General features: G+C 39.1%; 1 protein-coding gene across 1 annotated transcript in view; it reads right to left on the minus strand.

Annotated features, from left to right (window-relative positions):
• The window catches only part of BRIP1 (BRCA1 interacting helicase 1), a 146321-nt gene that overhangs the window by 17110 nt on the left and 113844 nt on the right, over positions 1-15367 (minus strand). The window contains 1 exon segment of the mRNA XM_049764629.1: positions 3245-3357. Coding sequence (XP_049620586.1) covers positions 3245-3357 — 113 coding nt within the window.

Consider the following 15367-nt stretch of genomic DNA (forward strand, 5'->3'; position numbering starts at 1 on the left):
GTTCAGAGGCTAACACAATCACACCCAGCAGTACTTATAAGTCAGCAAAAACTACACCCAGTAGTACCATGCAGTGTTAGGGATCCAATTTAAGGCCTCACATGCAAGGTAGGTGCTTTAAAACTGAATCACAACCCCCACATTCCCATGGTTCTTTTATTTCATTTACTATACTTTAAAGTTATTATACGCATGGTAGGTTTCTTCACACATAGTAGGTATACTCTACCACTTGAGCTATCATCGATGGTCTTTCCTTTTTTTTTAGTTTAGGGACCATACTGATGGTGCTTCAGGGCTTATTTCTGTCTCTGTGCTCACAGGGGCCATAGGTGGTTCTGAGGATCAAACTCAGATCAGTGCCTACAATGCAAATAAATAAATCCTCAGTAATTTTGTGACCCTAAGTCCTTGACTTTTAAATGGTGCATTTCTTGGCCACAAGTTGCTACTTGTTGATATTGTTTTCCTGGAAATTAGTAGAAGACTAATTAGGCTATCCATTTTACTTATTTTTATTTAATGAAATGCTAAATTTATAATATTATATGTCAATATTACAAACATGAGTTTTATGAGACTCCTGAAAAAGTATTTAAGTCTCTAGAAGTTCACTGGCCAATATGGTACATTGAGAAACTCAGTATTCTTTATTATTTCAACAAACATTTGTTTATTGTGCATCTATGCCCCAGGAGTGACAGAGTTAGTTGTTGAGGATGCAAAAATGTATATGAAATATTTAGGAAGGGACCTGAACAGGTAGAACAGGTAGGGGATTTGCCTTATATTTGTGTTCCAGTTTGATCCCTGAGCACCAGGAGTAATTCCCGAGTGTAGAGCCAGGAGTAATCCCTGAGAGTCACCAGGTGTAGCACAAAAAAAAGAACAAAAATGTTCAGGGAAGGAGATTAAGAGATATAAACAGGCTACTCAACACAATGTGGTGGATATAATATATATGCTATATATATCATCAACATCATAGTAAAATTATATCTGAGGCATATACTACCGTAAGAATGTGTATGGTATCATCATCGTCGTCATAGTAATAATAAAACTGTTATGAGTTTCTTGTGGAATGAATTTATTTGAAAAGAAATGTTTAAGTCTTCATAATGAGGTTTTGGTTGAAATTTGTCAAATAAACTGTGTTTAGGCCAAGTCAGAAAGTAGTGAGAAAAAATCATATATTTAATAGACTAAAAGTAAGATACTACTGTTTAATAGTGAGAACTTATTGGATAAAGTTAGGGGTAAAGATGAAAAAGCAAACTTTAAGTGACTGGAAGTCAAGAATCTTAAATATGTAATCTGTCTCCCCTAGAATTATGTTATATTAAAATTATATTAAATTATATTAAAATCCAATTAAACACAATAAAATGGGTCACTCAGTAGGCAGAGAGAAAGTTACCAGAAGAAATGCTTCAAGAACAGTTTGTTGAAGCAATGGGATGCTAAACGTTCTTTCTAGGCAAAGAGGCCTTAGTTTAACCACATCAACAGATAAAGTTAGAACTGGAACATTTCAGTTTGAGGAGAAACACATGTAGAAAGATCCTTGCAGGTTATATTTTATTTGTTAGTTTTGGGACCAGACACAGTAATGCTGGGTTATACTCCGGGTGATGCTTAGCGACTGCCTATGTGGTGCTCTGAATTGAACCAAGTGTTTCAGTAAGCAAAATATGTTTCAGTCTCTGATCCATCTCTTTGGCCCCATATTCTAGGGTTTTTTATTTTTTGTTTTGTTTTGTTTTGAGGTCACAGCTGGCAGCGCTCAGGGGACCATATGGGATACTGAGAATCGAACCCGATTCCATCCAAGGCTTGGTGCATGCAAAGCAAATGCCCTACTGCTGTGCTATCGCTCTGGCCCCGCCTTTAAACTCACTTTCATGCCATTAACGGTATAACAATCTGAACTCAAGTCATCTCATGTGTAGATGAACTAATGTGAGTGAAAAGAGAGTTGATAAAAGTCTAATTCTGAATTGTGACTGATCAGATGATCCTTAACTATGGGTCTTTAGCTAAACTGAAGATATGTCAAATGGTCTTGTTGGGCTGTATTGCCAGTATGGAATCTAGGGCTTCACACATGAAAGGCAAATGCTCCACTGCTGACCTACAATTCTGGACCCAAATGGTCAGACTTTTATGATTTTTACTGTTAACCTGTGTTCTTTTCTTTTTGAATTATCTGAATTCTTTAATACTTCACAAGGAATTACTACTTGGCTAAAAAATTCAATTTCATAAAAAGGATATAAAATTGCATATTAAAGGATAAAAATATAGTGTTATAAGCTGATAATCTACAATATGAAATTATGGTGTAAAGTAGTCATTTAAAACTAGTGCTAAAAGCACAAATCTTTTTTAAAAAAATTTCTCACAAGCCAAATCTCAATGGATTAAAAATCCTTTTTAGTTTTTTTAGAAAGGAGTATTACAATTAAAATTTACTCTTAGTTGTTATTCATTCTTTAGTACCATGAGCATAATTTTTTAGTATGTGTATGGGGAAAGGGTTTGAACCATATCTGGCTGTGTTGAGTTCTTATTCCTGTCTGCTTCAGATCATTACTAGTGGGCTTTGGGAAGCTAGATGTGATTCCGAGGATCAAATCCATGTTGGCCACATGCAAGGCAAGCGCCTTGATAATATTTCTCCAATCCCAAGCATAATTTTCTTTGTTTTGTTTTGGTTTGAGCTACACTTGACAGTATTCTGATCTTACTCTTGGTTCTGTGCTCAGGAATTACTCCTGGTAGAGCTCAAGAGACTGACTCTTATGAAAAGTCAGGTATTAAAATCAGGTTAGCCATGTGCAAGGCAAATACCCTACTCTCTGAACTATATATCTCTGGCTCTCCAAGCATGATTTTCATAAGCTCTTCTTTATTCATCTGTAACTATAAAATTTTGAGATATCCTATAAGAGAAAAAATTTAAGCTTCATAAGACTTCCATAAACATTTACTGAACACCTTTGTATGAGTCTCATTCTTTGACCATCATACTTAAATCTTTAAACTTTAGCAAATTTAGGGTTTCATTTATTCTACTGATACTTTAATATTCACTGTGATGTCTGTCATTGAAATGATGCCAGTTTTTAAAGCTCTAGTGAATAAAATTTTACTAAATTAGTTGCAAAGGTAAAGTAGCAGAACTGGCTATACACAGCTGTAGTCACAGCTATTACATTGCATTAAATTTCATTCCACTTACCTACCCAGGGCCTGGTTCAAGGCCCTATACGCTTGAATTTCATACCAGTGACGGCCAGGTAAAAGACCTCTTGATTTTGAATGCTGATCATTATACTGTCGCTTCAGCTCAACCTACAATTTAAAAATATGTTCAAAATATGGTAGACAAAGCGCACTTACAAAATTATATTAACTTCTAACATGTGAAGCATCATTTTATTAAGATATAAAGGCTGGGGCCCGGAGAGATAGCACAGCGGCGTTTGCCTTGCAAGCAGCCGATCCAGGACCAATGGTGGTTGGTTCGAATCCCGGTGTCCCATATGGTCCCCCGTGCCTGCCAGGAGCTATTTCTGAGCAGACAGCCAGGAGTAACCCCTGAGCAATGCCGGGTGTGGCCCAAAAAAAACCAAAAAAAAAAAAAAAAAAAGATATAAATGCTGTTTTCAGTATGATCTTTTTCAATTCATTTAAAACATACCTAATTATATATATTCTGTAAAATCACTCCAAATGCATTAAGTTAGCTGTGCATATCAACATTTGTTTTGGAAAATTATTACTAAGATGAGCATCTGAACTGTCTCAGTTGAGACTAGACTATAGGGTTAAAAACTCGGACTCTGGGCACGGAGAGATAGCACAGCGGCGCTTGCCTTGCAAGCAGCCGATCCAGGACCAAAGGTGGTTGGTTCGAATCCCGGCGTCCCATATGGTCCCCCGTGCCTGCCGGGAGCTATTTCTGAGCAGACAGCCAGGAGTAACCCCTGACCACCGCCGGGTGTGGCCCCAAAACCAAAAAAACAAAAAATAACTCGGACTCTTTTTGGAATGGAGATAGGATGAGCCCCCCTACACCAACCCCACCAACAGAAAACCCAGCAGCCTCCACCCACACCTGCCATACTCCCAGGGAAAAAAAGGCCCAAGAAGATGGTGGGTCCTCCACCAAGCTTCAAAAAAAAAATATAGGTTACTAATACTTCCCAGATAGTTGGTTTGGGCTGATGCCTCTGTGGAATTCTCAGAATGAGTGGAGGCAAATTCTCCTTTCTGCAGAAACCACAGCAGCCTAGTACCACACCCTATATTCTCTGACAGAAACAGCCCAGCTCCTGGATTTAACATTATCAAGCCAAGCCACTAAATTTGTTTCAGATCAATAAATCCTGGACCACATGGCTGCAAGAATGTCAGTCCAGTAGTACCACAGGAAATATGATGAAAAAATAACATAGTAATTCACCGAGCTCCATGAGCCTAAACAGTAATACAGAAGGCTCAACTAGCACAAGTAAAACCTTAAGACACTGACTTTAGTAACCCCCACGAAGAGATAACAATTATTGTTGATCAAATTTTGATAATTCTACTTGCCTTTGAGTTGTAACAAAGAATATGAAGTAAATCTGTGTTGCAAAGAGAGAGGCTAGGGTGATGGAAAATTGGGGCACTGTTGAAGAGAAGCTCATACTAGCGGTAAGATTGGTATTTCAGTATTTAATGCCTGAAACAACTGTATTATGAATGATTGGTAAATCATGGTGTTATAAAAATTTTAAGTACACACACTCATATATATTGATTGCAAAAAGAGTTAACTCTGATGCAAAAATAGCAACTCAGTTTTAAAAATTTGAAAAATTACATAAAAAGTCTCAAATAAAAAGATAAAAAGCCTCTTCAATAAAGCTTATAAGAGGTTATTTTGGGAAATAGTATAGAGATAGTATAGGGGTTAAGGCACTTGCCTTGCATATGGTCAACCCTGTTTGAACCTCTTCAGACTGCCAAATATGTCTCCATAAATTAATTTTGCCTCAAAATAATCTGTTTAAATTTTGTTCATTTGCTTCTGGGCCAAATCCAGTGGTACTCAAGGCTTAAACCTGGGTTTATATGCAGAAATTACAGCTGGAGGACTTGGAAAACCCTATGGAATGCCAGGGATTGAGTTCAGGTTGGCTATGTGCAAGGTAAATGTCCTACCCGCTGCACTATTGTTTCAGCTTTTCAATTTTTTATTAAAACTTTGTAACTGAAATATGAAAAAACTGACCTTTCTTTTTATTGGTAATTTTCCCCTTTTATCTAAATACCACAATCACAAAGTTGTTCATGATTTTCAGTCTTACAATGTACACCATCCTTCACCCATGAACATTTCCTACCACCAATGTCCTTGCTTTCCTCCCCCTACCTACCTACCTCTGGAATAAACATCTAACTCCTCTCTCTCCCTCTCTCTTAATTTTTCTTTTTAAACACTGTGGTTTGCACTATCATTAATGGAAGGGTACTGTGCATATCATATTATCTCTGTCCAACACCCAGTTATTGTCCAGAGTTATCAGTTATAACTATCATTGTCATAGTGGTCCCTTATCTAACGTAACTGCACTGCTTAACTATTTGTGGCAAGCTTCCCACCATGGACTGTTCCTCTTGGCACTCCTCTCTATTGTCTCTGGATATCATTACCATACTATCTTTTATTTTTCTTAGATCCCATAAGTGTGATTATCCTATGTCTACTCTTCTCCCTTTGACTCATTTCACTCAGCATAATACTCTCCATATCCATCCAAGAATAAGCAAATTTCCTGACTTTATTTTTCTAATAGTATTCCATTGATTAGATGTGCCATAGTCTTTCGCCACTCTGTCCTCAGGCACTTAGATTACTAGATTTTGGCTATTATTAGTAGTGCTGCGATGAACATAGGAGTACAGAGAGCTTTTTTTTTTTTTGTATTGTTCTGTGTTCCTAGGGTATATCCCTAGGAGGAGTACCGCTAGATCATATGAGAGATCAATTTCTAAAAAATCTGACCTTTCTTTTTTTTTAATGTCTTTATTTATACAATTTGATTACAAACATGATTGTAGTTGGGTTTCAGTCATATAAAGAACACCCATCTTCACCAGTGCAACATTCCCATCACCAATGCTCCAAATCTCCAACCTCCCGCCTGTATTTGAGACAGGCTTTCTACTTTCCTCACTCATTCACATTGTTATGATAGTTGTCAGTGTAGTTATTTCTCTAACTGCACTCACGACTCTTTGTGGTGAGCTTCATATCGTGAACTGGACCTTCCAGTCCTTATTCCTATTGTCTCTGAGAATTATTACAAAAATGTCTTTTATTTTTCTTAAAACCCATATATGTGGTAGTATTTTGTGTCTATCTCCCTCTGGCTTATTTCACTCAGCATAATAGATTCCATGTACATCCATATATAGGAAAATTTCATGACTTCATCTCTCCTGATGGCTGCATGATAATCCATTGTGTATATATACCACATTTTCTTTAGCCTTTCATCTATTGAAGGGCATCTTGGTTGTTTCCAAAGTCTGGCTATTGTAAATAGCACTGCAATGAATATTGGTGTGAAAAAGGGATTTTTGAATTGTATTTTAAGTAAAAAAAATTTTTTTTTTTTTGGTTTTTGGGCCACACCCGGCGGTGCTCAGGGATTACTCCTGGCTGTCTGCTCAGAAGTAGCTCCTGGCAGGCACGGGGGACCATATGGGACACCGGGATTCGAACCAACCACCTTTGGTCCTGGATTGGCTGCTTGCAAGGCAAGCACCGCTGTGCTATCTCTCTGGGCCCAGTAAAATTATTTTTTATTGAGCTACATCTGGCTGGACTTAGGACTTATTCCTGGCTTTGTGCCCATTGCTTAAGGGATCATATGCTATGCTGAGGAACACACTGGATTTGGTGTCACACAAGGCAAGTACACCATACTATTTCTTTCTAAATTATGATTTTTTTAAAAGCGGGTTTTGGGAGGAGTGGTACTGGGAACCAAAGGCCTCACACATGCAAAGCAAGTGCTCTATCAATGAGGTAAATACATTACCACTGAGCTACATCCCAGCCCAAATGTTACGTTTCTGAAAGCAATAAATAGCGAGTAACATGGCATTATAGGAAATATTAGATAATATGTTTACAAAATTCAACAAAAGTTTAACATTTAGATATCAAAAGAAAGATCTAAAGCTGAGAAAAACACACAATGGCTACTCCTCATAATATAATTAAATCAGTTTCTCCCTCCCTTTTAAACATTTGCTTGCCTTATTACCTGGGGGGGGGGGGGTGCATGCTCCAAAGTAGTGCTCAGGAGGCACAGAGCCTCTCAAATAATTCTTTGCCAACTGGACCAGTTTCTCAATGGGAGAGTCTGAGGATGTGGTGCTACTTAGACCCCACTGTGCCAGAAATGACCATGACATCTTGGAAATGTTTGAACACCCACACATGGTAGTGCTTGGGGGCCTCCAGAGCTGCAACAGGTAATGCTGCAGGGACAATGTGGTGCTGGAGATCTGACTGGGGTTGGCTTTGTGCAAAGTATATACCATAATACTTATACTATCTCTCTAGCTCCTCTATATTTTTAAGTAATATTTCACTTATAAAATTTGGCATTCTTTGTCAGACATAATAAGTCTTAAAAAAAAAAGCCAAAATCCTACACTATATTCAAACAAGTACTCAATGATTTTAAATGATTTGGGGTGGGTGTACATCTGGCAGTGTTCAGATGCTGCTCCTGGCTCAGTGCTGTGGGCCATGCAATACTATATATGAAACCCAGGGTTCCCATATGCAGACTGTGTTCCAGCCCTTCATATTATCTTGGCCCTCAAATAAATGCTTGACGATGATCATTCTTTCTATGGTAACAGTTGCTCTATGAAAAATTCATTATATTTACAGATAATGTAGCAACCTTTAGATTTAAATATGCAAGATGGTCATGCTTTTACTTTTATTTATTTTGAGGGTAGTTTGGGCCACACTTGGCAGTGCTTAGGGGTTACTAAGAGATTTTGCGGCAAAAGCTGGCTCCCTGTGTGTGACACCAGGCGGGGAAAATCCGCGAAAGTACACCGGCCCAGTGGGGCTCAGCTGTGAAAGACTGTGAGTGTGACCTGTCTATGTCTGTCTACTGTCCTCTTGCGTGAAACTCTTGCGAGTGGGGCAAAAAGAGGCTCAGAGGAGCACGGCCGCTCCACTTCGCTACGCGGCCGTGCACTCTTTCTAAGGAAAGAACTCCATTGCAACAAGAAGGAAAAATCACACTAAGAACGGTGCTATATCACAGAAGCAAACATTTCTCTCCAGACTGTCTTCTCTACTGCGTGCTCGGGCCTAAGATTTGACCCAGTGTGAGGCTTCATCCACGGAGGACTCCCCTCCCTTAGAGGCAAGTCAGCCCATCCAGAAAGGGAGGAGCCAGAGGAGTGTGCTGCCTACATCATATAGACAATGAATACCACTACAACACGTAGAAAAACCCACAATACAAGTGTGACAATGGGGAAACAACGCAGGCCAGCATCAGACATAGAGAATGAAGATGACAATTCTGAGGACCAGATAATGACTGAACAACTAATCAACCTCTCAGATAAGGACTTTAGACTAGCAATATGGAAGGTGCTCAACAGACTCCAAGAAACCATGGATCGAGTTGAACAGAACACTAATAAGAACCAAGAAAATATGAAGGCAGAAATGACAAAACTCCAAACTGAAATAACATGTCAACTAACAGGACTGAAAAAGTCAGTAAACGAAGTGAATGACAAAATGGATAAGCTCTGGGACAGGGTATCAGAAGCTGAGAATAGACTTGGTGCTGTGGAAGATGAGATACATAACAATTCCATACAGCAGGAGAGATTGGACAAAAAACTTAAAGCAAATGAGCAGACAATGGAAAAATTAGTCAAAAAATGGGAACAGACGAAAATAGAAGTCTATGATAAGATCAACAGAAACAACTTAAGAATCATTGGAGTCCCAGAGACCCAGGAAGAAAATTTCCAGCAAGAATCAATGGTCAAGAACATCATTAAAGAGAAACTTCCAGAGCTAAAGAATATATGTGATCAAATCCTGCATGCCCGAAGAGTACCAACCAAAAGAGACCACAGAAAAACCACCCCAAGACACATCCTAGTCACAATGACAAATCCCACAGACAGAGACAGAATTCTGAAAACAGCAAGATCAAAAGGGGAAATCATGTTCAAGCAAGCTTCCCTGAGATTTACAGCAGACCTGTCACCAGAAACGCTCAATGCCAGAAAGCAGTGGTGGGATATTGTGACAAGACTGAATGAAATGAATGCTTCACCCAGAATACTATACCCAGCAAAACTCACTTTCCGGTTTGATGGAAGAATACATGGTTTCACAGACAAAAAACAGCTCAGAAACTTCACAGACACAAAACCAGTCTTAAGAGAAAAACTGAAAGACCTAATCTAAGACAAGACTACCCAAAAGACACACCAAATTTTGAAATAAAGATGGCGTTAAATCCCAGGACAATTCTTTCTCTCAACGTCAATGGACTAAATGCACCAGTTAAGAGACACAGAGTGGCTAAATGGATCAAAAAACTCAATCCAACCTTCTGCTGCCTACAAGAAACGCACCTGAATAGTCAGAACAAACATAGACTCAAAATAAAAGGCTGGAGAAAAGTTATCCAAACAAACAACACCCATAAAAAAGCTGGAGTGGCCATACTAATATCAGATAATGCAAACTTTATACTCAGGAAGGTTGTAAGGGACAAAGACGGACATTTTATATTAATCAAGGGGTACGTAGAGCAGGAAGAATTCACTCTCCTAAACATATATGCACCGAATGAGGGGCCAGCAAAATATTTAATACAACTGTTGACAAATCTGAAAAATAGTATCAACAACAACACAATAATTGTGGGGGACCTTAACACGGCTTTGTCAACACTGGACAGGTCAACCAGACTGAAACCCAACAAGAATATACTAGACCTGAGGAGAGAAATGGAAGAAAGAGGCCTAGTGGATATATATAGGACACTCCATCCCCAGAAACCTGGATACACATTCTTCTCCAATGTACATGGGACATTCTCCAGGATAGACTACATGCTGGCACATAAAACATACCTCCATAAGATCAAGAGGATAGAAATTTTGCAGACTACCTTCGCTGACCACAAGGCTCTGAAATTATTTGTGAACTCCAAAGGGACTCAGAAGAAACACTTTAACACCTGGAAGTTAAACAGCCTCATGCTCAATAACCAGTGGGTCCGAGATGAAATCAAGGAGGAAATCAAAAGGTTCCTGGAAACAAATGACAATCAAGACACAAACTCTCAGAACTTATGGGACACAGCAAAAGCAGTACTGAGAGGAAAATTTATAGCTTTGCAAGCACACATCAGGAAGGAAGAAGGAGCTTACCTGAGTAGCTTAATGACACAGCTAATAGAACTAGAAAATGCTCAACAAAAGGACCCAAGAATAGGAAGACAGAAGGAAATAACAAAGCTGAGAGCAGAAATCAACGAAGTGGAAACTCAAAAAACAATCCGAAAGATCAACGAAAGCAGAAGTTGGTTCTTTGAAAAAATAAACAAGATTGATAGACCACTGGCAAACCTAACAAAGAAAGAGAGAGAGAGAAACTTGATAACTCGTATCAGGAATGAAAAAGGAGAGATCACTACTGATATGACAGAGATTCAAAGGGTAATCAGAAACTACTTTGAAAAACTCTACGCCACTAAAAATGAGAACCTGGAAGAAATGGATAAATTCTTGGACTCTTATAATCTTCCACGGTTGAAGGAAGAGGATGTAGCATATCTAAACACCCCCATCACCATTGATGAAATTAAAACAGTAATCAAATGTCTGCCGAAAAACAAAAGCCCAGGTCCAGATGGATTCACTAATGAATTCTATCAAACTTTCCAAGAGGAACTACTGCCAATCTTGGCAAGACTCTTTCATGAAATTGAACAAACAGAAACACTTCCAAATAGCTTTTATGAAGCCAACATCACCTTGATACCTAAACCAGACAGAGACGCTACCAAAAAAGAAAATTACAGACCAATATCACTGATGAATGCAGATGCAAAGATCCTCAACAAAATCCTGGCAAATAGGATTCAATGCCTCGTTAAGAAGATCATCCACTACGATCAAGTAGGTTTCATCCCAGGAATGCAAGGCTGGTTTAACATCCGTAAATCTATCAACATAATACACAACATCAATAACAAGAAAAATAAAAACCACATGATCATATCAATAGATGCAGAGAAAGCATTTGATAAGGTCCAACACCCATTCTTGATCAAAACTCTCAGCAAGATGGGAATGGAGGGAACCTTTCTCAATATAGTGAAGGCCATCTACCACAAGCCAGTGGCAAATATTATCCTCAATGGAGAAAAACTGAAAGCCTTCCCTCTAAATTCTGGCACAAGACAAGGCTGTCCTCTCTCACCACTCCTATTCAACATAGCACTGGAAGTACTTGCTATAGCGATTAGGCAAGAAAAGGATATCAAGGGAATCCAGATAGGAAAGGAAGAAGTCAAGCTCTCACTGTTTGCAGATGACATGATACTCTACTTAGAAAACCCTAAAGACTCTATCAAAAAGCTTCTAGAAACAATAGACTCATATAGCAAGGTGGCAGGCTACAAAATTAACACACAAAAATCAATGGCCTTTCTATATACCAATAGTAATAAGGATGAAATGGACATTAAGAAAACAACCCCATTCACAATAGCACCACACAAACTCAAATATCTTGGAATCAACTTGACTAAATATGTGAAGGACCGGGGCCGGGAAGGTGGCGCTAGAGGTAAGGTGTCTGCCTTACAAGCGCTAGCCAAGGAACGGACCGCGGTTCGATCCCCCGGCATCCCATATGGTCCCCCCAAGCCAGGGGCGATTTCTGAGCACATAGCCAGGAGTAACCCCTGAGCATCAAACGGGTGTGGCCCAAAAACCAAAAAAAAAAAAAAAAAATATGTGAAGGACCTATACAAAGAAAACTATAAAACTCTGCTCCAAGAAATAAGAGAGGACACACGGAAATGGAAACACATACCCTGCTCATGGATTGGCAGGATTAACATCATCAAAATGTCAATACTCCCCAAGGCATTATACAGATTTAATGCCATCCCTCTAAAGATACCCATGACATTCTTCAAAGAAGTGGATCAGACACTTTTGAAATTCATTTGGAACAATAAACACCCTCGAATAGCTAAAGCAATCATTGGGAAAAAGAATATGGGAGGAATTACTTTTCCCAACTTTAAACTGTACTACAAAGCAACAGTTATCAAAACAGCATGGTATTGGAATAAGGATAGGTCCTCAGATCAGTGGAATAGGCTTGAATACTCAGAAAATGTTCCCCAGAGATACAACCATCTAATTTTTGATAAAGGAGCAGGAAATCCTAAATGGAGCAGGGAAAGCCTCTTCAACAAGTGGTGTTGGCACAATTGGATAGCCACTTGCAAAAAATTAAACTTAGACCCCCAGCTAACATCATGTACAAAGGTAAAATCCAAATGTTTAATCCATATAAGACCTCGATATCAGCCCCAAAACCATAAGATATATAGAACAGCACATAGGCAAAACACTCCAGGACATTACAGGCATCTTCAAGGAGGAAACTGCACTCTCCAAGCAAGTGAAAGCAGAGATTAACAGATGGGAATATATTAAGCTGAGAAGCTTCTGCACCTCAAAGGAAATAGTGCCCAGGATACAAGAGCCACCCACTGAGTGGGAGAAACTATTCACCCAATACCCATCAGATAAGGGGCTAATCTCCAAAATATACAAGGCACTGACAGAACTTTACAAGAAAAAAACATCTAACCCCATCAAAAAATGGGGAGAAGAAATGAACAGACACTTTGACAAAGAAGAAATACGCATGGCCAAAAGACACATGAAAAAATGTTCCACATCACTAATCATCAGGGAGATGCAAATCAAAACAACGATGAGATACCACCTCACACCCCAGAGAATGGCACACATCACAAAGAATGAGAATAAACAGTGTTGGCGGGGATGTGGAGAGAAAGGAACTCTTATCCACTGCTGGTGGGAATGCTGTCTAGTTCAACCTTTATGGAAAGCGATATGGAGATTCCTCCAAAAACTGGAAATCGAGCTCCCATACGATCCAGCTATACCACTCCTAGGAATATACCCTAGGAACACAAAAATACAATACAAAAACCCCTTCCTTACACCTATATTCATTGCAGCTCTATTTACCATAGCAAGACTCTGGAAACAGCCAAGATGCCCTTCAACAGATGAATGGCTAAAGAAACTGTGGTACATATACACAATGGAATATTATGCAGCTGTCAGGAGAGATGAAGTCATGAAATTTTCCTATACATGGATGTACATGGAATCTATTATGCTGAGTGAAATAAGTCAGAGAGAGAGAGAAAAACGCAGAATGGTCTCACTCATCTATGGGTTTTAAGAAAAATGAAAGACACCCTTGTAATAATAATTTTCAGACACAAAAGAGAAAAGAGCTGGAAGTTCCAGCTCACCTCAGGAAGCTCACCACAAAGAGTGATGAGTTTAGTTAGAGAAATAACTACATTTTGAACTGTCCTAATATTGAGAATGTATGAGGGAAATGTAGAGCCTGTTTAGGGTACAGGCGGGGGTTGGGTGGGGAGGAGGGAGATTTGGGACTTGGGTGATGGGAATGTTGCACTGGTGATGGGTGGTGTTCCTTTTATGACTGAAACCCAAACACAATCATGTATGTAATCAAGGTGTTTAAATAAAAAAAAAAAAAAGAGATTTTGCATTCAGGTATCAGTCAGGTGGACTCAGGGGGATCATATGAGACACTGGAGATAGAACCCAATTCAACTGCTGCACGTAATATAAACACTCTATTTGCTGTCTCTCAAACTCCTATCTTTTTTTTTTTTTTTTTTTGTGGTTTTTGGGTCACACCCGGCAGTGCTCAGGGGTTACTCCTGGCTTCATGCTCAGAAATTGCTCCTGGCAGGCATGGGGGACCATATGGGATGCCGGGATTCGAACCGATGACCTGCATGAAAGGCCTTACCTCCATGCTATCCCTCCGGCCCCCTATCTTTTATTTTTAATTAAATCAATAAACTTTACCCAGCACCTTGGGGGTAGGCCCCCCAAACAAAAGCACATGCATTAACTTATATGGCGACATGATTGGAATATCTTGTGAATTTTCAAGTATTTCTTACAATGTAAATGACTATAACATACTGTCAATATTAAACAAAACACAAACATATAAAACAAAGAAAATAAATAAATCACCAGTATTTCTTTTTTTTTTTTTTTTTTTTTTTTTTTTAATTTTTTTTTTATTTAAACACCTTGATTACATACATGATTGTGTTTGGGTTTCAGTCATAAAAGGAACACCACCCATCACCAGTGCAACATTCCCATCACCCAAGTCCCAAATCACCCTCCTCCCCACCCAACCCCCGCCTGTACCCTAAACAGGCTCTACATTTCCCTCATACATTCTCAATATTAGGACAGTTCAAAATGTAGTTATTTCTCTAACTAAACTCATCACTCTTTGTGGTGAGCTTCCTGAGGTGAGCTGGAACTTCCAGCTCTTTTCTCTTTTGTGTCTGAAAATTATTATTACAAGGGTGTCTTTCATTTTTCTTAAAACCCATAGATGAGTGAGACCATTCTGCGTTTTTCTCTCTCTCTCTGACTTATTTCACTCAGCATAATAGATTCCATGTACATCCATGTATAGGAAAATTTCATGACTTCATCTCTCCTGACAGCTGCATAATATTCCATTGTGTATATGTACCACAGTTTCTTTAGCCATTCATCTGTTGAAGGGCATCTTGGTTGTTTCCAGAGTCTTGCTATGGTAAATAGAGCTGCAATGAATATAGGTGTAAGGAAGGGGTTTTTGTATTGTATTTTTGTGTTCCTAGGGTATATTCCTAGGAGTGGTATAGCTGGATCGTATGGGAGCTCGATTTCCAGTTTTTGGAGGAATCTCCATATCGCTTTCCATAAAGGTTGAACTAGACAGCATTCCCACCAGCAGTGGATAAGAGTTCCTTTCTCTCCACATCCCCGCCAACACTGTTTATTCTCATTCTTTGTGATGTGTGCCATTCTCTGGGGTGTGAGGTGGTATCTCATCGTTGTTTTGATTTGCATCTCCCTGATGATTAGTGATGTGGAACATTTTTTCATGTGTCTTTTGGCCATGCGT

The sequence above is a fragment of the Suncus etruscus genome, chromosome 1, assembly GCF_024139225.1.
Source record: "Suncus etruscus isolate mSunEtr1 chromosome 1, mSunEtr1.pri.cur, whole genome shotgun sequence".
Taxonomy (NCBI): Eukaryota; Metazoa; Chordata; class Mammalia; order Eulipotyphla; family Soricidae; genus Suncus; species Suncus etruscus.